This window comes from Pan paniscus, chromosome 1 (assembly GCF_029289425.2).
Source record: "Pan paniscus chromosome 1, NHGRI_mPanPan1-v2.0_pri, whole genome shotgun sequence".
NCBI lineage: Eukaryota > Metazoa > Chordata > Mammalia > Primates > Hominidae > Pan > Pan paniscus.
Window position 1 is genome coordinate 89,086,249 of NC_073249.2, and position 26,339 is coordinate 89,112,587.

A 26,339-nucleotide genomic window follows, 5' to 3' on the forward strand; every position below is an offset into this window, starting at 1 on the left:
TTCATGACATTATGCTGATTTGACCTAGTGAGTGAGAAGTGGTATCTAGTCTAGACTTATTGGTAAGACCTCTGCATGTCAGAGGGTGGGAGATAAATCTGACTAAAATTCAGGGGTCTTCTACCTCAGTGAAATTTCTAGGGGTTCAGCAATATGGGGCAGACAGAGCTATCCCTTCTAAGGTGAAAGATAACTTGTTATATCTGGACCCTCCTGGAACCAAGAAAGTGGCACAATGCCGAGTGATCCGCTTTGGATTTTTAAGACAACATATTCCTCATTCTGGCCCATTTACCTAGTGATCAAAAAAGCTTCCAGTGTTGGGTGGGGCCCAGAACAAGAGAAGGCTCTGCAACGGGTCTAGGCTGCTGTGTAAGCTGTTTTACCACTTAGGCCACATGCTCCAGCAGATCCAATGGTGCTTGAAGTGTCAGTAGCAGACAGGGGTATTGTTTGGAGCCTTTGTCAGGCCTCTGTAGGTGAATCACAGCACAGGCCTTTAGGATTTTGGAGCAATGCCCTGGAGCCAGCTGCAGATAACTACTCTCCTTTTGAGAAAGAGCACTTGGCCTATTACTGGGCCTTAGTAGCGACTGAATGTTTGACCAAATTACCATATGATCCTGAGCTGCCTATCTTAAACTGGGTATTATCTGATCCCCTAAGTCATAAATTTTGGCATACACAGCAATAGTCCATCATCAGATGGAAGAGTTACATACCTAATGAGGCCAAGCAGCCCCTGAAGGTACAAGTAAATTACATAAAGAAGTGGCCTAAATACCCATGGTCCCCATTCCTACTACACTACTTTCTCTCTTGCAGTCTGAATCTATGGTCTCATGGGTGTTCCATATTCTTAATTTACAGAGGAGAGAAGATTGGAGAAGACTCAGGCCTGGAATACAGATGGTCCTGCATGACATGCAAGCACCATCTGAAAGTGGACAGCTGTAGCACTGCAGCCTTTTTCTGGGATATCCCTGAAGGACAGTGGTGAAGGAAGATCCTCCCAAGTGTGCCAGACTTGAACAGTGCACCTGGTTGTGTACTTTGCTTGGAAGAAGATATGGCCAGATATATAATTATATACTGATTCATGGACAGTAGCCAACACTTTGGCGGAGTGGGCAGGAACTTGGAAGGGTCATGACTGGAAAGTTGGTGACAAATAAATTTGGGGAATAGGTATCTGGATAGATCTCTCTGAATGTGCAAAAGGAGTGACGATATTTGTGTCCAATGTGAGTACTTACCAAAGGGTGACCTCAGCAGAGGATGATTACAATAATCAAGTGGATAGGATGACCCATTTTATGGATACCAGTCAGCCTCTTTCCCCAGCCACCCCAACGGGCTCATAAAAAAAGTGGCCATGGTGGTGGGGATGGGGTTTTTCACGAGCTCAGCAACATGAGCTCCCACTTACCAAGGCTTACCTGGCAATGGCCACTGGCTGTGTTCTCTGTCAGTAGCAGAGACCAACACTAGGTCCCCAATATGGCACCATGCTCCAAGCTGATAAGTCAGTTACATTGTGGCAGGTTGAATACATTGGACCACTTCCATCATGGGGCAGTGTTTTGTCCTTACTGTAATAGACACTTAATCTAGATATGGATTTGCCTTCCTTGCATGCAATGCTTCTGCCAAAACTACCATTTGTGAACTTACAGAATGTCTCATCCACCATTATAATATTCCCCACAGTATTGCTGCTGATCAAAGAACTCATTACACAGCAAAAGATTGCAGCAATGGGCCCATGTTCCTAGAATTCTCTAGTCTTGCCATGCTTATCATCATTCTGAAGCAGTTGGCCTAATAGAACAGTGGAATGGGCTTTGGAAGACTCAGTTACAGCATGAGCTAGGTGGCAACACTGTTTTAGTTTGTTCTTAATGCTATAACATAATGTCTTAGACTGAGTAATTTATTTATTTTTTTTTTTTTTGAGACGGAGTCTTGCTCTTTCGCCCAGGCTGGAGTGCAGTGGCCCGATCTCAGCTCACTGCAAGCTCCGCCTCCTGGGTTCACGCCATTCTCCTGCCTCAGCCTCCCGAGTAGCTGGGACTACAGGCGCCCGCCACCACGCCCGGCTAATTTTTTCTATTTTTAGTAGAGACGGGGTTTCACGGTGTTAGCTAGGATGGTCTCGATCTCCTGACCTCGTGATCCGCCCGCCTCGGCCTCCCAAAGTACTGGGATTACAGGCGTGAGCCACCGCGCCCGGCCTGAGTAATTTATTAACAACAGAAATTTATTGCTCACAGTTTTGGAGGCTGGGAAGTTCAAGATCAATATACCAGTAGATTCAGTGTCTGATGAGGGCTCTCTGCTTCATAGATGGCCCCTTGTTGCTGTGTTCTCACATGGTGAAAGGGACCACCTGGCCTTCTCAAGCCTCTTTCCTACAGGCACTAATCCCATTCATGAGGCTAGATCCCTGGTGACCTAATCACTTCCTAAAGGTTCTACCACTTAATACTATCATATTGGGCAATAGGTCCCAAATATGAATTTCATTGGGATACCAACCTTTAGACCATCACATACCTTGCGGGACTAGGGCAAGGTTCTCCAGAAGGTTGTGTCTATGCTTGGAATCAGTGTTCAACGTATAGTGCTCTTTCTTCCAATAGCCAGTATTCATGGGTTGTGGAATCAAGGAGATGGCAACAGGAGTGGCACCACCCACTATTACCCCCTAGTGACCCACTAGCAAAAATTTTGCGTCCTGTTCTTGCAACTTTGTGTTTTGCTGGCCTCAATGTCTTAGCTACAGAGGGAGGAATGCTTCCACTAGGAGACACAACAGTGATTCCACTGAACTGGAAGTCAAGGCTGCCACCTGAGTACTTTGGCCTCCTCATTCCTCTGAATCAACAGGCAAAGAAGGGAATTTTGGTGTTGGCTGGGATACTGATCCTGACTGCCAAGGGAGAAATTAGTCTAGTATTTCACAATAGCAGGTAAGGGTCTGGAATACAAAGAGCTCCCTTAGGGGCACCTCTTAGTATTATCATGCCCTGTGATTAAGTTCAAAGGAAAACTATGACAATCCAATGCAGGCAGAACTGCTAATGGCCCAGGCCCTTCAGGAATGAGAAGGTATGGGTCACCCTACCAGGTAAAGAACAAAAACCAGTTGAGATGCTTGCTGAAGTTAAAGGAAATACAGAATGTGTAGTAGAAAAAGGTAATTGTAAATTTCAGCTACAACCATATGACCAGTTACAGAAATGAGGACTGTAATTGTCATGGATATTTCCTCCTTATTTTGTTATGAATACAATTATGTGTATGTATGTTAGGCAAATATATTTGCTTTCTTTCCTGTCATCTTTTCTTATCATGTAACACAAGATGTATTAAATTTATATCAGTATTTAAGTATTGTTAATTTTACGTCATAATATTTAAGTTACAGCTATCAGGAGAAGAGTAAATATTACTCAAAGACTTTACCTCTTCTTCTGGGGAAGAAGCTAGTGTGTTTTCAGTTGCATGCAAGATTGTTGTATCATGCTAGATTGAATTATGGCCTTGTTATTCTCTTTATTTGGAGATTAAGTATGAGTTTTAGGAGATTGGTATGGGTGCCAAATTGACAAGGGGTGGACTCGTGATGATGAATTTCATGTGTCAACTTGACTGGGTTAAGGGATGCTCAGATAATTGGTAAAATATTATTTCTGGGTGTGTCTGTGATGATGTTTCCAGAAGAGATTTATTTTTGAATCAGCAGACTGAGTAAAGATCACCCTTACCAATGTGGGTGAGCACCACCCAATCAGTTGAGGGCCTGAATAGAACAAAAAAGGCAGAGGAAGGCCAGATGCAGTGGTGCACACTTGTAATCCCAGCCACTTGGGAGGCTGAGGCAGGAGGATCACCTGAGCTCAGGAGTTTGAGGCCAGCCTGGGCAACATACAACTCCATGTCAAACAAAACAAAACAAAAAGGTAAAACAAACAAACAAACAAACAAAAACCCCCCAAAAAAACAAAAACAGAGAAAGAGCAAATTTGGTCTCTCTGCTTGAGCTGAGACATGCATTTTTCTTCTGCCCTTGGGCATTGGTAGTCTCAGTTCTCTGGCTTTCTGGGTCATACTGAGAGTTACACCTTTGGCTCCCCAATTCTCAGGCCTTCCAAGTCATAAACTGAATTACTCCTCAGGCTTTCTTGGTTCTCCAGCCGCAGACAGAAGATCATGAGACCTCTTGGCCTTCCTAATGCGTGAGCCAATTCCTATAATAAGTCTCCTTTTATATATATTTACAAATAACCTATTGGTTCTATTTCTCAGGAAAACCATGAGTAATACAACCCCCTATATGTCTTATACATGCCTTTCTTTTCTTTTTTTTTTTGATCATTCTTGGGTGTTTCTCGCAGAGGTAGATTTGGCAGGGTCATAGGACAATAGTGGAGGGAAGGTCAGCAGATAAACAAGTGAACAAAGGTCTCTGGCTTTCCTAGGCAGAGGACCCTGCGGCCTTCCACAGTGTTTGTGTCCCTGCGTACTTGAGATTAGGGAGTGGTGATGACTCTTAACGAGCATGCTGTCTTCAAGCATCTATTTAACAAAGCACATCTTGCACTGCCCTTAATCCATTTAACCCTGAGTGGACACAGCACATGTTTCAGAGAGCACAGGGTTGGGGGTAAGGTCATAGATCAGCAGCATCCCAAGGCAGAAGAATTTTTCTTAGTACAGAACAAAATGAAGTCTCCCATGTCTACTTCTTTCTACACAGACACAGCAACAACCTGATTTCTCTATCTTTTCCCCACCTTTCCCCCTTTTCTATTCCACAAAAACGCCATCGTCATGATGGCCCGTTCTCAATGAGCTGTTGGGTACACCTGCCAGACGGGGTGGTGGCCTGGCAGAGGGGCTCCTCACTTCTCAGACGGGGCAGCTGCCGGGCGTAGGGGCTCCTCACTTCTCAGATGGGGCGGCTGCCGGGCGGAGGGGCTCCTCACTTCTCAGATGGGGCAGCTGCTGAGCGGAGGGGCTCCTCACTTCTCAGACGGGGCGGCTGGGCAGAGACGCTCCTCACATCCCAGACGGGGCAGCGGGGCAGAGGCGCTCCCCACATCTCAGACGATGGCTGGCCGGGCAGAGACGCTCCTCACTTCTTAGACGGGATGGTGACCGGGAAGAGGCGCTCCTCACTTCCCAGACTGGGCAGCCGGGCAGAGGGGCTCCTCACATCTCAGACGATGGGCGGCCAGGCAGAGATGCTCCTCACTTCCCAGACGGGGTGGCGGCCGGGCAGAGGCTGTACTCTCGGCACTTTGGGAGGCCAAGGCAGGCGGCTGGGAGGTGGAGGTTGTAGCTAGCCGAGATCACGCCACTGCACTCCAGCCTGTGCAACATTGAGCACTGAGTGAACGAGACTAGGTCTGCAATCCCGGCACCTCGGGAGGCCGAGGCTGGCGGATCACTCACGGTTAGGAGCTGGAGACCAGCCCGGCCAACACAGCGAAACCCTGTCTCCACCAAAAAAATACGAAAACCAGTCAGGCGTGGCGGCGCGCACCTGCAATCGCAGGCACTCGGCAGGCTGAGGCAGGAGAATCAGGCAGGGAGGTTGGAGTGAGCCGAGATGGCAGCAGCACAGTCCAGCTTCGGCTGGGCATCAGAGGGAGACCGTGGAAACAGAGGGAGACGGAGACCATGGGGAAAGAGAGGGAGAGGGAGAGGGAGAGGGAGAGGGAGAGGGCCTTTATTTTCTTACCTACCATTTTAACTTGTAATGTCTGTTGATATCCCTGTCTCCCACTTGATTGTGAGCTCCTAGAAGTATGGGGAGCACATTGTAGATGCATAATAAGTTTTAATTGAAAGAAAAAATAACTTTTATAATTAGTAAAGACAAGCAGTACCAGCATTTATTTTAAAATAATAAATTTTAAATAAATTAATCAATTAATTAATACTGCCTAGAGCAGTAATACATATGAGCCGAACAAAACAAAACAAAACAAAACAACCCACAAAACCCAATTAGACAAAAGACAATCTTGGTCTCAACTACCTCATCTATAAAATGGTTATGTTTGTTATGAAGATTAAATAAATGTACATATGTATATACATGCACACATATATATATGTATTGTTTAGAACAATGATTGGCATATTGTGACTGTACTAAATATTAAATATTCTAAATGATCATTTTATGGTTTATCAACTCTTTTCTGTTGCTGGCTATGTTCTTGACAGATTGCAATAAAGAGTATGCTTAGGACTATAGTCAGATAGAACTCCAAACATCTTTAAAGTCTGTCAAGTACATGATCTGAGGAGGTTGGAAGTTCCTCCTTCCATCTTCTTGTGATGAAATGAGAGGGAGGTGGGCCAGGCTGCATCCTGGGCTGCAGTCTGTCATAGGCTGTCCCCACCAGGAGGGTCTTGCTTATGGGTCTCCTCATGGAGGAGGATGATCCCCATGGGCCTGGATCCTCCTCATGGGCCTGGATATCTCTAAACATATGATGAATATTGCTTATGAAAAATTATTTGTAGGAAAATTGTGAGGCCTAAGAATGTTATTTTCTTTTAGTGATGGTCTTTGTTTGCTTCTGTAAGGTACCTGTGGGCACTCGTAAGCTTGGATCTCTTTAATCTAATACCAGTTTTGAGATTTTCTTGGCCCCATAGATGAATTAAAACTGGTGTACTTCTTGTTTACAATAAGGATAAGTCTCCTAGGGTAAGTCTTTTGGGATCCCGGGTCAAAAAGATGAGTGATTTACCAGTTCTCTAACCTTGGTAGCCCCAGACTCCAAACTTTGTCTTTCTAGTCCCAAGAGGCTATCAAAAGCAAAGGCCCATCTTCCCACCTCCTTTTCCAGATCAGCACACATTCCCAAGACAGTACTGAAAGCAGGAACCTCCTTATCCCTTCGATACCTCTTGGGAGCATCCTTCCCTCTCTCTGCATCCTACTATGCTTGTCCAACCTACCATCACCTCTCTCCTGGATAACGGTAAGAGCCTTCTGACTCAGTTTGCCTACATCCAGTCTTGACCCCCTACAATCTGTTTCCCATACTGCAACTAATGAAATTTTAAAAGTGCAACTCTCTCTGCTGGCCACACTGACTTTCGTTCTTTTAGGTCCTCTCACCACAAGGCCTTTGCACCTCTGACTAGAAGGGTTTTATTTTCCCTTCCCACTTCTTGTAAGTAGCTCCTACTCATCTTCCGATCTCAGCTCAGTCTTCATCACTTTGGAGATACTGTCTCTGACCACAGGAAAATTTGCCATTCTTGGCTCCACACACCTCTCTTTCATAGCAGTCATCACTGCAACCATGTTATTTAAAGGATATTTGAGTGTTGGCCTCTGTCATTAGAATGTAAGCACCCTGAGGGCAGAGACCTCTGTTGTGGCCCACTGCTGTATTCCCTGAGTTCAGCATAATGTCCAGCACTTACTGGTGCTCAATAAGTACTGCTGAATGAATAAATGAATGAATGCATACATGATCAAATGAATGAGTGAAAGCCTTACTGAAATGGTACAGATACCTTCTTTACTTTCCACCAAGGTTTCAATGTTTACGAATTTCTTATTTGCACCTCACAAGTTGCAAACCACACGGTTCTGGAGGCTGCATGTAATGGGGCTATGAGGTGGTGTGACTTCTCACCCTAAAGAGCTGGTGGTTTCCTTTGCCTACTGGTTGAGCTCATGAGGGGAAGCTTCTTTCTGCAACTAGCTTTGGGACAGAATTTATTGAGTGTCCAGAGACCAGATATATTGGTCTCCCTAGGTCCTGTTTCAGTCACTGGTTTAAAAAACCCCAAAGTATGATTAACCCTAATTATTTATCATCTGAATGGGCTCTAAGGAGAGAGGGGAAGGCAGAACAGATGCATCCTCAGTCCCAGCATCCCCCTCTGCACGCCTCTGTCTTCACACACTGTGAAGCTCCCCTCAGCCTCCAGCAGCCCTCTCTGAGGGAAAGTCATCTTCTCCTCTGTCATTATGTGGAGGGTTTCCTCCTTTCTCCCCACCCATTCTCACTCAAGGAGGTCTTTCCATCCTCCCCCACACCCTTACCATGAGGGTCTCAGACTTTCCCCTCAACCCCACGTAGTGGGTAGTGCCTCGTTTTTCTCACTGAGCACCTATTTAAAATTTCCTCTACTCTATTATGCAATACATACTTTCTCACTGAGGAATATTCAGAAAATGAATGAAAATAGGAAAAAACCAAGCCACCTAAGCTTTCACCCTCCCTAAACAACTGGTGTTACTATTTTGATGTTTTTTCTTCCAAATTTTTCCCTGTAGAGATTTTTTCTAAAACACAGCTGTAATCATATAGCACATTAAATGTGCATTCTACTTTTTACATTTGTGATGTCATAACATTTTCTAACTGAAAACCCATAGTTGTTGTTGTTGTTGTTGTTTTATCAGTCAGAGTCTCACTCTGTTGCCCAGGCTGGAGTGCAGTAGCACAATTATAGCTCACTGCAGCCTCAACCTACCAGGCTCAAGCGACCCTCCCTCTTCAGCTCCTTCCTGAGTAGGTGGGACTACAGGCATGCACCACCATACCTGGCTAATTTTTGTATTTTCTGTAGAGATGGGGCTTTGCTAAGTTGCCTAGGGTGGTCTTGAACTCCTGAGGTCAAGTGATCCTCCTACTTCAGCCTCCCAAAGTGCTGGGATTACCGACATGAGCCACCACTCCTGGCCAACCCAGTTTTTTTTAAACAATTTTTTTTTTTTTTGAGACAGAATCTCACTCTGTCACCCAGGCTGGAGTGCAGTGGTGCGATCTCGGCTCACTGCAACCTCCACCTCCCAGGTTCAAGAGATCCTCCTGCCTCAGCCTCCCAAGTAGCTGGGACCACAGGCACATGCTAAAAATTTGTTATTTTTAATTTTATTTTCGATTCAGAAGCTACATGTGTAGGTTACACAGGTATATTTCATGATGCTGAGTATAACCCATAATTCTTTTTTTGAGATGGAGTCTTGCTCTGTCACCTAGGCTGGAGTGCAGTGGCGCGATCTTGGCTCACTGCAACTTCCCCATCCCGGGTTCAAGCAATTCTCCTCCCTCTGCCTCCCAAGAAGCTGGGATTACAGGCGCTCACCACCATGCCCGGCTAATATTTTTTGTATTTTTAGTAGAGACGGGGTTTCATCATGTTGGCCAGGCTGTTCTTGAACTCCTGACCTCAAGTAATCCACCTGCCTCGGCCTCCCAAAGTGCTGGGATTACAGGCGTGAGCCACTGCTCCCGGCCTAACCTATAATTCTTAATGTCTATGTATGAACAGACCTTCACCTGTGGTGGTCAGTTTCTTTGGCAGTTTCCAGAATTTCACTATTGCAAATAGCAAAATAATGCATCTTTTTGTATGTGAATCTCACAATATCTGTTTTATTAAGATAGTAAAGAAGACTTTTTTACTACAATAGGGTTTTGCAGTAGGGAGAGAGATCTGGCTCACTTCCTTCACAATGCCTTTCTGAGAGAAGATAATCCTCAATCCCATTCTTGCCCAACGAGCATTTGTTATTAAGTTTTTCAACACTTTCAACACTTGGTAGGGAGGTCTCCATTCAAGATATGTGTCAGGGAACATATCAAAAGCAGCCATTCCCCTTTCCCCTTCCCCATGTTTTTCACTTAAGTATAAGAGATGGTGAGCTCTGTGTTGGTAGGGATGTTCATCTTACGTGCCAGACTGACCTAGCACAGGTGTTTGTTTGTTTGTTTGTTTGTATTGGAGTTTTGCTCTCGTTGCCTAGGCCGGAGTGCAGTGGTGCCATCTCAGCTCACTGCAACCTCCACCTCCCAGGTTCAAGTGATTCTCATGCCTTGGCCTCTCGAGTAGCTGGGATTACAGGTGCACGCCAGCACGCTCAGCAAATTTTTGTATCTTTAGTAGAGATGGGGTTTCACCATGTTGGCCAGGCTGGTCTTGAACTCCTGACCTCAGATGACCCACCCACCTTGGCCTCCCAAAGTGCTGGGATTACAGGTGTGAGCCACCATGCCGGGCCGCATAGGTTCTTAATAAATATCTATTGAATGAATTAACCATCTTTAAAGGTTTACAAGTACCCACCGCCCCCCGTGCCCCACCAGTCTCACCGCCTGACTCCAAGTCTCCTACACTAGATTTACAATGTGACTTCAGACTCGGTCTCTTTATTGGGATGGGTTCTGGCACAGCCTTAAAACCTAGACTTTTCTTTTGCAGCACAAGTGCATAAATGAAGCCTGGCTGGAGGTCCTTGTCCTTGGGCCATGCACACTTCTGTGTCTCCATTATAGTATCTGCCAAACATGGTCAGCTACCCTGATTCTTCATCTTTGTGAACTTTGACCTTCAAGTCCTGTGGATCCACACCTGGCCCTCTGGGAATCTGTGGTCAGGCCTGCTACAACTGCTCATGAAAGTAGTTCATTCATTTGGAGCCAATTTCATGAGGGCAGACAGCAGGTCTGACCAATTAGTGTAAGCTCAGCATAGTGCTGGGCACATAGTTTATAGAGCCAATTAATACATCCATTTTTGTCAGGTGCATCTGCTTCTGCTGGACTTGTCTGTGTGTTTTGGTCTTCTTGCCCTCCTGGTAACAAGACTCTTGGTATAATCCTGACATCCAAGCCCTGGGATGGAATGAAACTCCAGACACTGACCTGGAGCCATCATTAATACAACAGGCTGTCATTAATATGTGTGACCTTGCATTTACATTTTTATAGGAACACTTCTAAGCACTTTTTTTATGGTTTGCTGACATTCACAATCCCATTTTTGGGATGAGGTGGTTAAACCTTCTGGGTTTGAGGAGATTTCTCAGCAGTGGATGGAATTATGAACTCTTAAATCTAAAGAAGCATCAGAGATAGTTTATCCTGGAAAAAAGTCAACGTTCTTCATTCTTCCTTGATGTTTCTAGTCAAATCAGTGAATTCTTCTGATTGTTTTCTTTGGGCCGAGAATTGTTTTTTTTTTTTTTTGAGCAGAGACTTAGGGGAGTGCACTGCTGTCTAGATAACATTCTCATAGGCAAATAGCCTTGGTGTGTCTGGCATCGTGAGCAGTGAGTGGGGATTTTCCATCTGAAGACAGACAAAAAGAAAGTAGAGTGAGGGAGGTGAGCAGGGCTCTGGATCTTCCATGGAGACCCTGACATCCAGGAAACTTTATTTCCAAGGTTACCCAACCCAAATCGGCTGGCATGCTGGCTCCCACTGTTTGATTTTAATCACCCCTAGCTTAGAGAAACTATTCTTTAAGTTTAACCCATATTTATCTTGCTGAATGCTTAATGAACTGAACTTTCCTTGTTCAGTTGTAATAATTCACTAAACCAACCTTTTCTATTACTAAGCAAACTGCTTTAATGATTCTTATCTCTTTGGATCTGTTTGGGAGAGGAAGAAAAAGGAGACAGAAAGATACCATTACTGCTGCCAACCGTACTCTGTGAAGGAATAAGCGTTAAAGCTACTGCATTAGTAGTTTAACTGAGGGGAGGGTGCAAACCAGATGTAACATAGCTGGACCATGGGAGAAAAGTAGAGATCTCTCCCTCCTGCAGTTTCCTGGTGTCTCAGGAGAAAGCTGGACTCTCCTCTCAGCTATTCCTCTCTTCATTCCATGCACAATCTAAGCCATGGTCTTTTTCCTTGTCTGCAACTTCAGTCAGAAGCCTTTTGATTTTCTTTATTATTCCGATCTAGAACCTCTGTCCTACTCTATTTGTTCCAGATTACCCAATTCGATTCCTAAAACACAATTCTCTTCCATCCCCCATGTTCTCGTATAACCCTAAGCAAAGGGAATGGGGAACTACTAGGGTACTTTTTAATTCTAGAGAGTATGAGATCCCTGGGTCCAAGAAATTTTGACCTAAACATGAAGCAGGAAAAGAAATGGAACCATTAAGACGAAGTTAAGCTCTAAAGCTTCTTACCTTTTTTGGTATTTCCACAGTGGAGTAAACTGTATTTGCTGGATCTTCCTTTAGGATTGTTCTCTATTAAAAACAAACAACAAACAAAAGAAATCATCACCCACCTCCTGAATCACATAGACAAGGCCAGAGAGACATTCAGAATCCAGAGAGGGGAAAGCAGAGATGGGAGGAGATGTGAGAGGAAAAGGAGGGTTCTGGAACAGGGAAGAGAGGTAGGAAGTTCTCTTGTTGGTGAATGCTATTATAATAAATTTTGATAACTTTTTTCAGGAAGCCATTACATTATTTTTAAACTGTACTGTGTTTAAATGAATTTCAAAAATATTATATATATATAATAATATATATAGTGTGTATATATATATATATAGAGAGAGAGAGAGAGAGAGAGAGATCTCTAGAGAAGTCTTCTGATACCATGATTCAAACATCCTGTCAAAGTCACACTCTTCTACCCACTGCCTTATGCAAAAGGAATCTGGCCTTTTGTGTGGCCGTTATGAACTGTGGAGGGGAGCAGGTGATTTCACAGACCACAGCATGAGCATTGTGAGTCAGAACCAGGTGCTCCAGAGACCACCAGCTTCTTCTGCACAGAAGAGAATCCATGAAGACTTGGAGGAGGCACAGGTGCATTGAGTTTTAAGTCTATATATCCTCACTCCCCTCTTCATTCCCATGTTGTCCAAACCCATGGAAAAACCTCACAAGGAGAGCCTCAGAGACAGGATCAGTTCTCAGGAAAGATGAGAAGGGACTCACATTAGTGTGAGGGATTGTGTCGTACTCTGTGTTCTCTCCAGAATGGGGGCATATGTTAGGAGTTTCCTGACAAATGTCTGCTCTCTTCTTCTCTTCAATGGACTCTAAAAGCAAGTTGGGAGAGAATCAAAGCCACCCCTCCAACCACTCACCACTTCCACTGGCCCACCATTTCTCCTGGATGACCCATTTAGGGTGACCAACCATCCGAGTTTCCTTGTAACGGAAGGGTTTTCAGGATAGAGGACTTTCAGTGTTAAAACTGGGAAAATCTAAACAAATCAGGATGAATTGGCCACCCCCATCATTTCACTTCCTGATCTCTCCATCAAGGTGGTCAAAGTGGGAAGTAGAGAAAGTCAAAGACACTTTCAGAGGGGCTTCCAGGACGGAAGGGAGATTTCAAAGTCTGCAAGTCATACCCAACCGATGTTAGGTCCCTCCCCATCACCCACATGGACAGTGGGAGCCCAGAAGACCAATCAGTAGGGTTTAGGAACACAGGATGGGGTGCAACTGGAGAGAGACAGGGAAAGGCTTCCCCAGGAGCTATGTGGCTAGTGGGCAGTAAAGCGAGGTCTTGGGTTGATCCTGTGGAAAGGGTGTGGGTGGTTTGTGGGCTCTGACAGGGATAGGAAGGATTGACTAGAGGATGCTGGTCTGTGGGGACCTCAGAGTTGGAGGCCATCACCTCCCAGGTCAGGGGAGCAGAGTCAGCAGTGTGGGGCCTGTATCAACAGAAGAGCCACATCAGGATGTCCCTCTGGGAGAAGGAGAGAAGCGAGCCCTGGAAAGGGAACTGGGAGAACCGTGTCCTCAGGAAAGACCTCCAGCACTTTCTCTACCCCAGAACTAAGGAGCGCAGGCTGACTGTATGCTTCTTGAGGGCAGAGACTGTGGCTTCTTCATCTCTGCATCTTCAACACCTCATGCCAAGTCTGGCACACAGCTCTATATGTGCTTGTTGAATCAGTGAAGGAGAAAAACATGAATGTGGGTGAGGACAAAAATAGTACACGCTCTACCTTCTTGTCTCTCTCTCTTCAGAAACCAAAGAAATAGCCCCAGTACAAAGAGACTGAGCAGGAGGGGCACCAACAGGAGACACAGGAGGACCATGGAGGAATCTGGGTCATCAGCAGCACCTTCAGAGAATGGGTGGAGGCACAGGGAAGGGAGAAAAGTCAGCTCAGGAAAACGACCCAGGTCTTGGAGCACCTGCCACCTTCCTCCCAGCCTGGTGACCACCCAGTGGCCTCCAGTTTCCATACAGTGTCTGTTCCCATGGGGGCTAGGAGCTGAAGAAGGTGTAGGACCTGGGCAGAGTCTCCTGTGGAGAGGGGAGAGGCAGTCACCTTCACAGAGCTTCCTGGCAAGGATGGGGCTTGAGAAGTTGCTGCTGACAGGGTTCCTGGCAACGCAGATGAAGGTCATATCACTTTCTCCCCATCTCCAGGAGATGGGGAGGATGGACCCATTATGGGACTCGTTGGCTGCTTGCCCCAGGGCCTTCCAGGTATAAATCACATCCTCTTCCCCATGTTCCATGCAGCATGTCAGATTGGTCACACAGGTGCCATTCTTATTGCTCTGCAGACCCATGGTGACTTTAGGCTTTGACAGGTGCTCTGTAAGAGGAAGGAAAACCAGAGGTGGAAACTCTGCCTATAGCTCTCCATTCTCTGAATTATCCTTGGATACCTTGAACCTGAATCTCCCTGGGAGCTCCAGACTGGAGAGAAAGCAGTAATTCAGAGCAGAATCCTCATTCGTATCTGGAAAAGAGAACTACCTAGGTCTGCTTTACCATAGCTATATAATAATAATAACAATAACAACAATAGAAATAATAGAAATAATAATGCAATAAGAATATAACTGCCATTATATCACACTCTGGGGACTGTTGTGGGGTGGGGGGAGGGGGGAGGGATAGCATCGGGAGATATACCTAATGCTAGATGACGAGTTAGTGGGTGCAGTGCACCAGCATGGCACATGTATACATATGTAACTAACCTGCACGATGTGCACATGAACCCTAAAACTTAAAGTATAATTAAAAAAAAAAGAAGAATATAACTGCCATTTACTAAGCATAGCCACTTGGCAAGCACTGTGATAACGCATGTTAGATGTCCGCTAATATTATCTGTTCTAGAGGTTCCCTAGTCTCTGTCCTCAGGCTTCCCTTTACTCTCTATGAGAGTTCACTTTACTCTCTAGGAGAAAATTGTGTTGGAGTAGCCCTTCCGGCCCCCTTCTCTACTCTGTGCTCACTCCCCTGCCTCAGAGAATGAGTAGTTGGTTCATTGGTGAGATGGTAAGTGTCTGACATTCATCATTTACCTTTCTCTACTCACGGGTTTGAGACGTTAAAGATTGCACTTAAAATGTGTTTTGCCCTTTTTCTTCCTCCCCTGACTAGTTAGCCTGCAGAATACATATCTTCTGTTCCCTTCAACCATGTCTATATGGAAGACACACCTGGATCAGGTGCAGCGCCTACCTCCTACAAGCAAGTCTGGAGGCCCATCCCCTAAGGTTCCTGATACTGTGGCTCTGAGTGAAGCAGCTATTCTTCTTGTAGACGTTTGAGTCATTGTTTCATAATTTTAACTTCCCTGGATGAGTGCCAAGATCTAGAATTGAAAGGAAGCATTTCTCCTGTCTAGATTTACCAGAAATAATGCTGATATTTTAATCCCCTCCTTCTTGCATCTATTTATCAATTTGTTGTAATCTGTAGAGAAAGAGATGTGATCAATATTTTGCCCAAAAATCTTCCTAAGGTAGGCATTGCTTTCCTCCCCACTACAGATATGGAAACTAAGACTTGAAGAAATTAAATAACTTGGCTAAGGTCATGTGACTAAATAAAGAAGCCAGCATTTGACCTTGATCTATGCGATGGCCACTGAACATATCAGCCATCCACTGCACCACGCTGCTTCTTATAGCATCTCTGAGTAGGCAGGGACCTCAGGGGTCAGCTACATCTATTTCATTCATGCAGAAGTCCCCTCTCCCACATTCTTGCCAAGTGTTTATTCAGCCTCTGCTTAAACATCTCTCATGTCAAGGAGCTCACCACCTCACCAAGGCAGCCATCCACCATTGGAACTGATTTTGCTCACCGTAGACATGCAGCACGTACTCCTGGGTGGAGGGCTGCTGGAGTGATGAGCTGTATATCCCCACATAGTAGATCCCTGAGTCATTCTTCTTCAGTTTGCTGAGCTTCAGGGAGTAGCCTCCATCTGGGAAGTCTACTCTCTCCTTATTACGATTTTGGGTCACTATGATAGTGCCCCCTTCTGGCTGTATGGTGACAAGAGGGGTTGTGTTGAAGGTCCAGACAATAGAGTCAACTTGCTTTACTTTGGACTTCAGGGGGAAAGTCACGGCCCCACCAACGGATCCGACCAGCTCTTTCACGGGTCCAGAGGCTGCTGACCCTATAAACACAGAGAACCATAAAATAAGCCTGATTCCCTGTCCTTGTCACCAATTACTCACCCCCTTTGGGTCCTGGAGAGATCTGAGAAACCCACTCAGTCCAACACAACCACCTCCTGGAAAAGCCTTTGGAACCTCATATAGAGGTCCCTCACATGTTACCCTATTACGTAAGTGCTCACATGGAAGCATTTTATTAGAAATTTATGTATCACAACAATCTTAGTTCACTCCCAGAGAGTATGACTTATAAAAAATCATCACTGATTATGTGGCTGTAGGTGAAAAACAGTTAAGAATGTCTGCTGAAGAAACTTCCAGAAGTGGCCAGCTGAGCATTACCAGTAAACAGGTGTGGGGAGTAAGTCATCTTATTCTTACCTATTAAACTTGAGAGACAGACTCTGGGAATAGCACAGAGCAGTGAGAGAATTTAGTTTGGGACTAGCAGTTTAAAAGCATAAATTATAATCTTGATTAACACTTTTTCTTTTGAGACAGAGTCTCACTCTGTTGCCCAGGCGGGAGTGCAGTGGCACGATCTCAGCTCACTACAACCTCCACGTCCCGGGTTCAAGTGATTGTCTTGCCTCAGAGTGATTGTCTTTCTTCAGCCTCCTGAGTAGCTGGGAGTCCAGGTGTGTGCCATCTTACCCAGCTAATTTTTGTATTTTTAGTAGAGGTGGGGTTTTCACCATGTTGGCCGGGCTGATCTTGAACTCCTGACCTCAAGTGATCTGCCCGCCTCTGCCTCCCAAAGTGCTGGATTGCAGGCATGAGCCACCACACCCAGCCTTGTTTAACTATTAAAACAACTTTTCGAAGAAACATTCTTTATATCCCTATCTTACGGATCAGGAATGTGAGGCACAGTGGGGGTAAATGACTTACTCAAGCCACCTAGTAAGAGGCAGAGTACATGCCAAAACCCACAGGGTCGAGACCTTGAAGGGCATATTTTATAGATGAGAAAACTAAATAGTAGAATGATAAGAACTTATTCAAGGCTGATAGAAATACAAAAACTAAGACTAAATCCTTAAAGGTGAGGCAGGTTAGGTAGTCAAGGAAGTAACAGTGTTTCTCAGGAGGCAGTAACTCTGGTGACCCTACAGTCAATACAATAAGCCTCAGCATTCACATTGTAATTGAGCTCATTTAAGCAAAGCTATCTTCAGTGAGGACTTTCCGCTGTAGAGAGCATGCGGATTTTGATTTTACTTGTTCTCAAACTGACCCTTTGCTCATTATAATAGTAAAAAACACACCCATGGGTGGAGATTTAAGACGCTAATGAGACACGAGATTTATGAAGAAGCATGTATAGCTACTGTGCACGTCCACCCAGAGGACCACCAAGAACATGGTTACTAGTAACACTTCTTCCCACCCTCTTATGAATAATCATGTAAGACTCCCATAAAGGGAGTCTCCCCAGTGCCAGTCTTTGCTGTCTCATCCTTATGGGCAGCCCGCCCTGAATTTTCCTTCTCTCAGAATGTACTGTCTTTTCTGCACTTAACTGTCAAAATATTCTTATTCTTTTGCAATCAATTACCCTATGCTGTATTTCCTTTGCTGTGTATCTCTCATATAAATTCTTTTAAACTAAGTAGACAAGAACTGAGGTCTCACATCAGCTGTCAACAAAGGTGTTCTCCTTAAAAGTACAAAACCCAAAGTTATTTCCCCTTCTGCCTCTTAACATAAAGTGTCACGGTGAAATTTTTAAATGGAATTTTTATTAATTCAGTCATGAAAAGCACAAATGAAAGAAGCAAAGCCAACAAAACAGCCAAGCTATAGGATCCTGACAGTTCTAATGATGCTACTGCAAGGCTACATGGTGACTTTTGTGGTTCCTGTGTACTTTTGACCTTGTTGGTCCTCCTTCCATAAGAAATATTAAAAATCATATTTCATGACTGTGTTGGTATAAAATGAATGTGATTCAGGCTGGATTCATTATATATTCATTGTTATTGTCATGGCTATATTCATTTCTCTTCTGATTTTAAAAGAAATTAAAATTAAAACTATCGTGGGCCTTATGTACAGTGTCTCCTGTGTGTAATTGGCCCTGTGAGACTGACCAAGCATCCAGGCTCTGTTTCATTTCACAGCCTGCTCTCTTAGACACAATCTTTTCTTCTACTCCAGTACTGATGTAACTCATGCCTTTTCTAGTAAAAAGACAAATTCCTATACAGACATATCCAGATATCAAAAATTGCTTCATTAGACATTTATTTCTTTGGTCCCTGTTAAAATCAAATATCTTGGCAAGGGTTTCCAAATGATAAGAGTTGTCATGTATTAAATGTTTATTCTGCGCCAAACGTTTATTGTAAAGAGTATGCCTAACACTCAAAGCAATCCTGCAAATTAGGCATTTTGACCCTTTTACACAAGGATCAGCAACCTATAACCCATAGGCTAAATCTGGTCCACTGCCTGTTTTTGTAAATACAATTGTACTGGAACACAGCCAGGCTCTTTCATTTACATATTGTCTATGGATCCTTTTTCACTACAAAGGCTGAGTTAAATAATTGTGACCATGATTTATTGTCTGTAAAGCCTAAAATATTTATTCTCTGGCCCTTTTCAGAAAAAATTTGCGAACTCCTGACTTCATGAGAAAATTGAGATTCAAACAACGACAACAACAAATAACAACAGCTAAGTAACTTATCCAAGGGCACAAAGCTAGCAGGTGACGATTTGAGGATTTAACCCAATGTCTCTCCAGCTCTGGGACCTGGACTGTTTTCACTGTGGCTCAATTTGAAGGCCCCCTGGCGTTTGTACCAGCTCCAGCCTTCTCCCTCACTTCCCTTCTCCATCCCCCTAAGGGACTCTAGTGTCAATTTCAAAGCCCTTGGGTGCCATTGGACCATAATTTCCCTTCTTGTCCTTTGGTGACCTTCCCTCAAGCATAAACTGCCCTACCAGTGCCCCAGGGTGAGGAAATCTGATGCTACCAAATGGTGACCCACTCCCTTGCTTACAGATCTGAAGTCTCTGCCAACGTTTTGCTAAATTTATCTCCAAAGTACTGATTCCTCTTCTTGGGTATGTATCTTTTAGGAGCTGATTTCTCTTTTCAAACATTTTTCCCTCTAAAATGTATCAGTTGGTACATATATACTTTGGATTACTCAAGCTTTTATTAAATCATCCCATTAAGTAATCTGATTTTTTAAAAAAACTCTTCTCTACGCTTCCTTAATATTAAGGCCGGGATGGTTTTTTGACTGCTCTCTTTGTTCATCTTTAGGAGTGTCAAGTCCAAATAGTGCCAGGAAATGTTACAGACAAAATCAATTTTATTCTGAAATTTTGATCAGTTAATGCATTTGTTCTTTTACTTCAACAGCAGAGATGAAAGGGGTGAATATTATGAAGTCAAATAAAGATTGAGTATCATTTGACCCCAAATGGGTACAGTTTCTACACTTAGGGCAACCTTCAAGTAACTTCATTTTCACATTTCATTTTGAAGCTATAATTTAAGGTGAGGAAGTGGCAAAACTACAAAGATGTGGCTTTAGTTGCTAGCATGCAACTACTCTTTTCACATGCAATTACTCTTTTCACGCTTCCACACACATAGTGCTGTATTCTCAGGGTAAATGCCAAGGGACATGACCCGTGTGGGATATAAGAAAATGTTGCCAAACGCATTGTTTCTTGTTAGAATACAGTTTGAGAGTGAGACAGGGCAAATTACCAACATGAGCCTATAGATGGAGTATATTGTTCTATCTTAAATGTATCTTCAGGGTGAGACAAGGGGTAACGAAAGAAAACAGTAGCTCCATGCCATTCTCGGAATGTGGGTTCAGAGGACAGGGGCAAGGTTGGAGATTCCTAACCAGTTTTGCTTCTGCTTCTCAGCTGACTACGAAAAGGGATCCAGAAACAAGACACTTCTTTTTTCAGTTGTCCAAGGCTGAATTGAAGCTCTTCTTTCTGTGATGGTTTTGCACCTGCAGTGTGTGACCCTATAGAGTTTTACCATATCTAAGCAGGTCACACTTGTCAGATTCAGTCATTCCTTCTTTTAACAAGAATTTATTTAGTTCTCATTGTTTAGGAGCTGAGGGTATAACTGGGGAGCAAGACAGTCATAATTCTGGCACTTACGGAGTTGGTAGATAGTCATTAAATAAATAACTACATGTGTTATGGAAAGGGAAGATGCTGGAATTGGTGGCTTATGCCTGTAATCCCAGCACTTTGGGAGGCTGAAGCAGGAGGATCACTTGAGGTCAGGAGTTTGAGATCAGGCTGGGCAACATAGCCAGACCTTGTCTTTACAAAAAGTGAAAAAATTAGTTGGGCGTGGTGGCATTCACCTGTGGTCCCAGATACTCGAGAGGCTGAGGTGGGAGGATTCCTTGAACCCAGAAGGTGGAGGCTGCAGTGAGCCGTGATCGTGCCACTGCACTCCACCCTGGATGACAGAGCGAGACCCTGGAGACAGAGTGGCTACCAACCTCTACCCACAAGACTCGAGAGGATTGGGTCCCATGATATTCATCCACTCTCCTCAGGTGCCAACCTTCTACCTGAGTCAGTGCAGTGAAGGTTGTAACCTGCCTCTTTTACATCCATTTTACCCCTTCCTCATTCCGTACAAGCCAAATGGTTTGGGCTACCCAGTTCAGGTGGTAGCCCTTCTCATGTACAGTAATTAGTTCAGGGGTGTCACATGACATGGGTTGACTGTGTAAGGCCAGGATGACAATGTATTGCTGTGGAAAGATATGCAGCTGGGACTGCCACTCACATGTGGCCACCACACAAACATCCCGGCCTCCTCCCTCCCCTGATCCTCAGCTCACTTTCTACCTCACACTCTTGTTTGTGCTTTATCCTCCTCTCTGTTCATGTAAATCTTATTCAAACCCTGTATCTAATTCAAAGCTCTTCCCTGAGGAAGCCTCCAACTCTTCCTCTCACACATCCCCTGAAAATTTACCACTAATTTCACTTCATTGACACTTTAAATTCTCCAGAAAGAAATATCCTCCCTTGGTGGTCGCTGCATATATCATTTTGCTGTGGATTAGCCAATGATTGGTCCACAGGATTAGAGGCCAGATCACCCAATGATGGGGTCACCAAGTCCTGCCCAGAGAGGGGTAGAGGTCGCTTCTCCTCCTCCAGCATGTGGCAGAGGGAGAAAGGGCTCTGGCCTAACTGGGAGTCAGGGTCCATTCTGCCGCCTCCGTAGTCATAACTCCAGCAGCAAACACCTGGTGTCACTCTGTGGTTTGTAAGCCAGATCAGTGGGCATCCTCTCTCCTGATCCTTAGAACAGCCCCATGAGATACAGCCTAAGCCCTGCTTTATAAATTAGGATACTGGAGTTTTGAGAAGTGGGGTGACTTTCCTAAAGCCCCAGTGAAGAAATGTTGGGAGAGGGAAGAGGAGTTAGTTCCTCTGCCTCAGTGGTCTGTGTTGTTTCCAATACTGCTTCACCACTTACCACTTCGAGTTTTGGTTTCTGAACCCTCATACGAGAAATAAATAACAACATTTAGTTTCCAGGCATTTGGGGAAGATGAAGTGTGAATACAGATTTGAAAGCATTTTGAGAAGTACAGAGTAGCCTAACGAGAAGGTGGGATGCGGGTGACAAGGTCAGGAAATGAGAGCATGAGAGTCAGGCCTTGAGGAGGCTTCCCATCTTTTGGTTTTATTTCTGCACAGATAGCTAAAAATGAGAAACAGAGATATCCCAAAACACCTTTGGATGGCTTCTCAGCAAAGTAAGCCAGAAAGTTAAGACGGCCATGAGCATTCCCCACTACATCCCCCGCCTGCCTTTGAAGGTGGAGGGAGCTGGGGCAGGAGACCCTTTGTCTTTTGCCCCAGCCAAGACTCAGATGTCTTTGCATCAGGAGGAGTCAGCTGTGAGATTTCCTCTGTAACAGGAAGGGATAACAGGTCCTGCCCTTTGCCACCTTCCTTTCCTCTTGGTTGTCACCTCCTCCCCTGTCCTGTCCCCTACAGTCTCAAGAGTTGAGTGGAGGGAAGGAGCCCGATTATGAGGAAGATAGATTATCAGTGCAGCCAGAACCAAGGGATGGTGATAAAGCAGGAAGACTTTGGGGGAGGGGAGAGTGGAAAAGCCTGCCTCCTGCTTGCCAACCCCGTCCCAAAGCACTTCTCTGAACACTTGGTGCCTCTGTCCAAATGTACCAGTGTGTTGTGGCACTCTCCTCATGAAAACCATGAACCAGAGCATCTCAGAGCTTGGAGGAGTCTTAGGGATTACTTAGTCCAATCCCATTTCACAGATAAGAAGGCTGATATTCAGAAGGTTATGGTGATGCTTCCCAAACCAGTGGAAGGCCAGGATTAGGAGCCAAGCCTCCTAAGGCAGGATTTCACAGACTGTGCCCCCCGGCGCCACGTTTGGAGGCTGTGGCAGTGCCTCAGTGTATTTCTTGGGAGCTCAGGAGGAGGTTTAAGGGGTGAGCATAGGATAGGAGGCCATGGGACTTGCTTCCGTTAGGCTTCAACTCTATACATTGGAGTCATTTATTTGTTTTTTTCTCTGTAAAATTTCATTCCATAAAAGGAAACCATGGATTAAAAAAAAAAAGGCAAAAAAACCCCAAAGTGGTTTGAAATCTATTGCACTTTACTCAAGTCCCCCTTAACGAATGTACTCACGAAAGAGCAGTGTAATTCAATGCCACACAAGGCAGCCACAGACAGAGGCTTGAAAGTTTCCCGCTTCACCACACACCTTTCCCATCACTCTAGCCCTAACCTACCACATTCACATTTAGGTTGCTCACCACTCTGCTCCTCACTCATCTCCTGCCCCCTCTTCCTTGTTTCTTCTGGTTCTTTTCAACACTCTCCCAATTCCCCTCACCAACTTTTTTGTTTTCTTTTTATTGATTGTCTCCTCGACACTACTGCATCATCAAATCATTGGCAGATTACTGTGCCCATTTTTCAGATGAGAATACTGAGGCCACGAGAACTGCTTCATGGACCCTTTGAGTTTAGCCAGGGTGGCCCCCTGTTGGTACACCCATATCCCAGAAACAGAGCTACCCGTTCTTCTTGGGCCTTTCCAGTTTCTACCTCAGATTTATGTACCTGGAGAGGGAAGAAACCCCAACCGGTACTCCCTGAGGAAGATTCAGCTCAAATGCACATGTAGTGAGCATCTCTTTGGTGCCAGGTCCAGTGATAGACGGCTTGTTATGATTAAAAGAGCACTAGCTTTCTAAACTCAATCTCTGGCTACCTTATAAATGCTGTGTTATCTTGCCCAAGAAGCGTGATCTCTCTGCTGAGCCTAAGTTTCCTCAACTGTAAAACAGGGATAATGATATCTGTCTTACAGACTCATGAGGAGGTGGTATGAAAAACACCTGCGATGTAGTAACTTAATAAATGGTGATTATTTTAATAATTATTTTGCATTTGATATGTCATTTAAAATGTCACAATAATTCTGCAACTTAGATTTCATTCTCTGTTACACACCTGAGAAGAGCAAGGCTCAGAAGGGAAGAGTAATTTGCCTACAATAATACAGCTACTAAGTCAAACCCAGGATGCGCTTGTCCAGTGCCAGGATTTGTTCCACTGCCCTGCCCACTGGAAGTTCCAGGACAATCTCTGTCTCCTTTCAGCCTCAGGAGGTACACTACACAGGCTGCCTCTGGAGCAGGGCAGAGGGGGACCTGCATGGCAGTTTTTCATACTTGTGCTCTTTCGCTGACTGATTTCAGGTGGACACCTGTAGCTTTCAAAGTCTCTATAATTTTCCCCAACCCCTCCACCTTATCTCCCTCAAGTTCCATTTCTGCTCATCATTTCCGTTCAGGGAGTTTTGTTTTTTTTTTTTAAAGTGAGGGCCTATTCCAGAACCACCTGGTTAGACCCAGGTACTTCTCAAAAATACAAACTCCTGATGAATTCAAAGTGGGTAAGAGTCTGCTGATGCTGACCACTTAGCGATGCAGGGGAAAATATTGGGGGCACCAGCTGCCTGCGTGGTCTTGGGCAGATCACTCCAGGCAGGCTCAGATACACATAATGAAGCAGTTATGTGAAGTCTTCATAGGGGGACCTCATGGTAGTACTCCATGAGATTGATGACAGAAGAGATATTTCTCACTTATAGGGCTCCTGATCCTTTCTGAGAGCCCTTAGGATAGAAAAATCTTCAAAGACTAGAATACCAGTGACAGGTGGAGAACTGTCCTCTCTCCTCCATGGGATTAAACATAAAGTGCCTATGGTATGAGTTGGTTCTCTAAGTAGAGACTGATTACATTGCTTGAGTAAGGAAAGAAAATTCAAGTGATTCTTTCCATTTATATTACTGTTATGCATAACCAATTTTATAAATACATTTATAAGTAAATAAATACATACCTGTATAGTATCATCTTGTTCTTAAAGTTGCCCTCAAAAGGAGAGAAGGCTAGAAGATAAAGTTTCTGAGGCCCAGGAAAACTTTAACTTTCCTTATCTAACTCATGGCAGAACCTGGATTAGAAAAATGGTCTCTGATACCCAGCACCACTTCTTTCAGCTCCTTCATCCCTGGGACAGTCAACAGGGGAGTCAGTTCCCAGAGCCTTTTTTCCCCCTCTCTCTAGTCTCTTCCTGACCTGAGAATCAGAGATCAGAGATTGATAAAAAGCAAATGTTAGATGAGAACACAGAGCCTCCCGAGTTGAGCCAGAGGCCCAGAGTGGAACAAGAAACCTGGAACTATTCAGGATGGGGTAGACAGGAGAGTGGAAGAGAATCCGGCCGGACTCACCTGTGAGCTGCCAAAGGATATAGATGAGGGTGAGGCATGTTGGGGAACCAGCCATATTGCTCTCTGGAAGTCAGCCACTGAAATGAAGCCACTTCCCTCTTAGGTATTACTCAGACCTCTTCCCCAGCTGATATTTAAAGAAGCAGGAGGGGTCACGCCGCAGACATGTGAGATTGAGTAATTGCTAAATTATTTTCAGAGTGAATAGAGCATTTTACCTTGCCACCAGCAATCTATGAGAGATCTATTTGCTCCCCATCTTCATCAGCATTTGGTATATTCCCATTTTATATTTTAGCTGTTTTAATAGGTGCTGTAGTGATACCTCATTGTGGCTTTAATTTGCATTTCCCTAAAGCCTAATAATGTTGAACATCTTTTCATGTGCTTATTTGCCATCTATATATCCATATCCTCCTTGGTGAAATGTCTATTTATGTCTTTTGTCCATTTTATAATCAGATTCTTTATTTTTTTTACTGTTGAGCTTTGACAATTCCTTATATGTTCCAAGTATAAGAGTCATTTGTCAGATATGTGGTTTACAAATATTTTCTCTTGGTCTGTAGCCTGTCTTTTCATCTTCTTAACGGGGTCTTTGGCAGAGCAAAAATTTTAATTTTGATGAAATTCAACTTATCAGTTTTTTTTCTACCCACACTAGGGCCCAAAGGTTTTCTCCTGAAAGTTTTATAGTTTTATGTTTTACATTTAAATGTATGATCCTGTTTTAATGTAAGGTGTGAAGTTTAGGTTGAGATTCACCTGAATATATTGTCTATATTCATTGAGAACCATATCAGGTAATATGGTTGACAGTTTTTTTTCTTTCGACACTTGAAAAGTGTCATGACACTCCTCCCCTCCATGGTTTCCAGTGAGAAATCAGCCATCATTTAAATTGTTTTTCCTATAGGTAATGTGTCATTTTTCTCTAGCTGTTTTAAAAGTTTTTTGTTTGCCTTTGGTTTTCAGAAGTATGATTACAATGTGTGTGTTTTTTTTTCTTCTGCCTGTGGGTGTTCAATTGTTCTGCTACCATGTGATGGAAAAGATGATCTTTCCTACATTGAATTACTTTTGTATCTTTGTCAAAAATCAGCACTTATACTTGTGTGGGTATATTCTGGAGCTATCTATTCTATTTAACTGACTTACATAATGTAATTATTTATATATCAGAGCTTAAGTTTGCCATGTTATTATTTTCTCTTTGTTCTTCTGGGTTTTTGTTTGTTTATTTTGTTCCTCTGTTTCACTTTCCTGGCCATCCTGTGTGTTACTGGAATATTTTTTATAATTCCATTTTGATTTATCTATAATGTA

At 44.1% G+C, this 26,339-nt stretch overlaps 1 protein-coding gene across 2 annotated transcripts; it reads right to left on the minus strand.

Moving 5' to 3' along the window:
* Positions 1-9,395: 9,395 nt before the first annotated feature.
* On the minus strand, positions 9,396-25,166 carry SLAMF7 (SLAM family member 7). 2 transcript variants are annotated; one of them, XM_003811869.6, is made up of 7 exons: positions 25,014-25,166; positions 15,880-16,200; positions 14,098-14,370; positions 13,768-13,887; positions 12,743-12,846; positions 11,978-12,040; positions 9,396-11,120 (listed from the first exon to the last, which is right to left on the minus strand). In XM_003811869.6, exons 1-7 carry the CDS (start codon positions 25,066-25,068, stop codon positions 11,049-11,051), a joined length of 1,008 nt encoding a protein of 335 aa, XP_003811917.4. In that variant the 5' UTR covers positions 25,069-25,166; the 3' UTR covers positions 9,396-11,048. The 2 variants fall into 2 exon arrangements, with proteins under 2 accessions (XP_003811917.4, XP_003811918.4); XM_003811870.5 differs by lacking the exon at positions 12,743-12,846 and having other exon boundaries at positions 10,148-11,120.
* Between the last annotated feature and the right edge of the window lie 1,173 nt (positions 25,167-26,339).

Coding starts and splice junctions, on each gene's coding strand:
- SLAMF7 (XM_003811869.6), bottom strand. CDS start 25,068: ATGGCTGGTTCCCCAACATGCCTCACCCTCATCTATATCCTTTGGCAG. Junction 14,371..15,879: donor GTACGTGCTGCATGTCTACG/GTGAGCAAAATC, acceptor TTCCTCTTACAG/AGCACCTGTCAAAGCCTAAA. Junction 11,121..11,977: donor CTGTGGAAATACCAAAAAAG/GTAAGAAGCTTT, acceptor GTCTGTCTTCAG/ATGGAAAATCCCCACTCACT.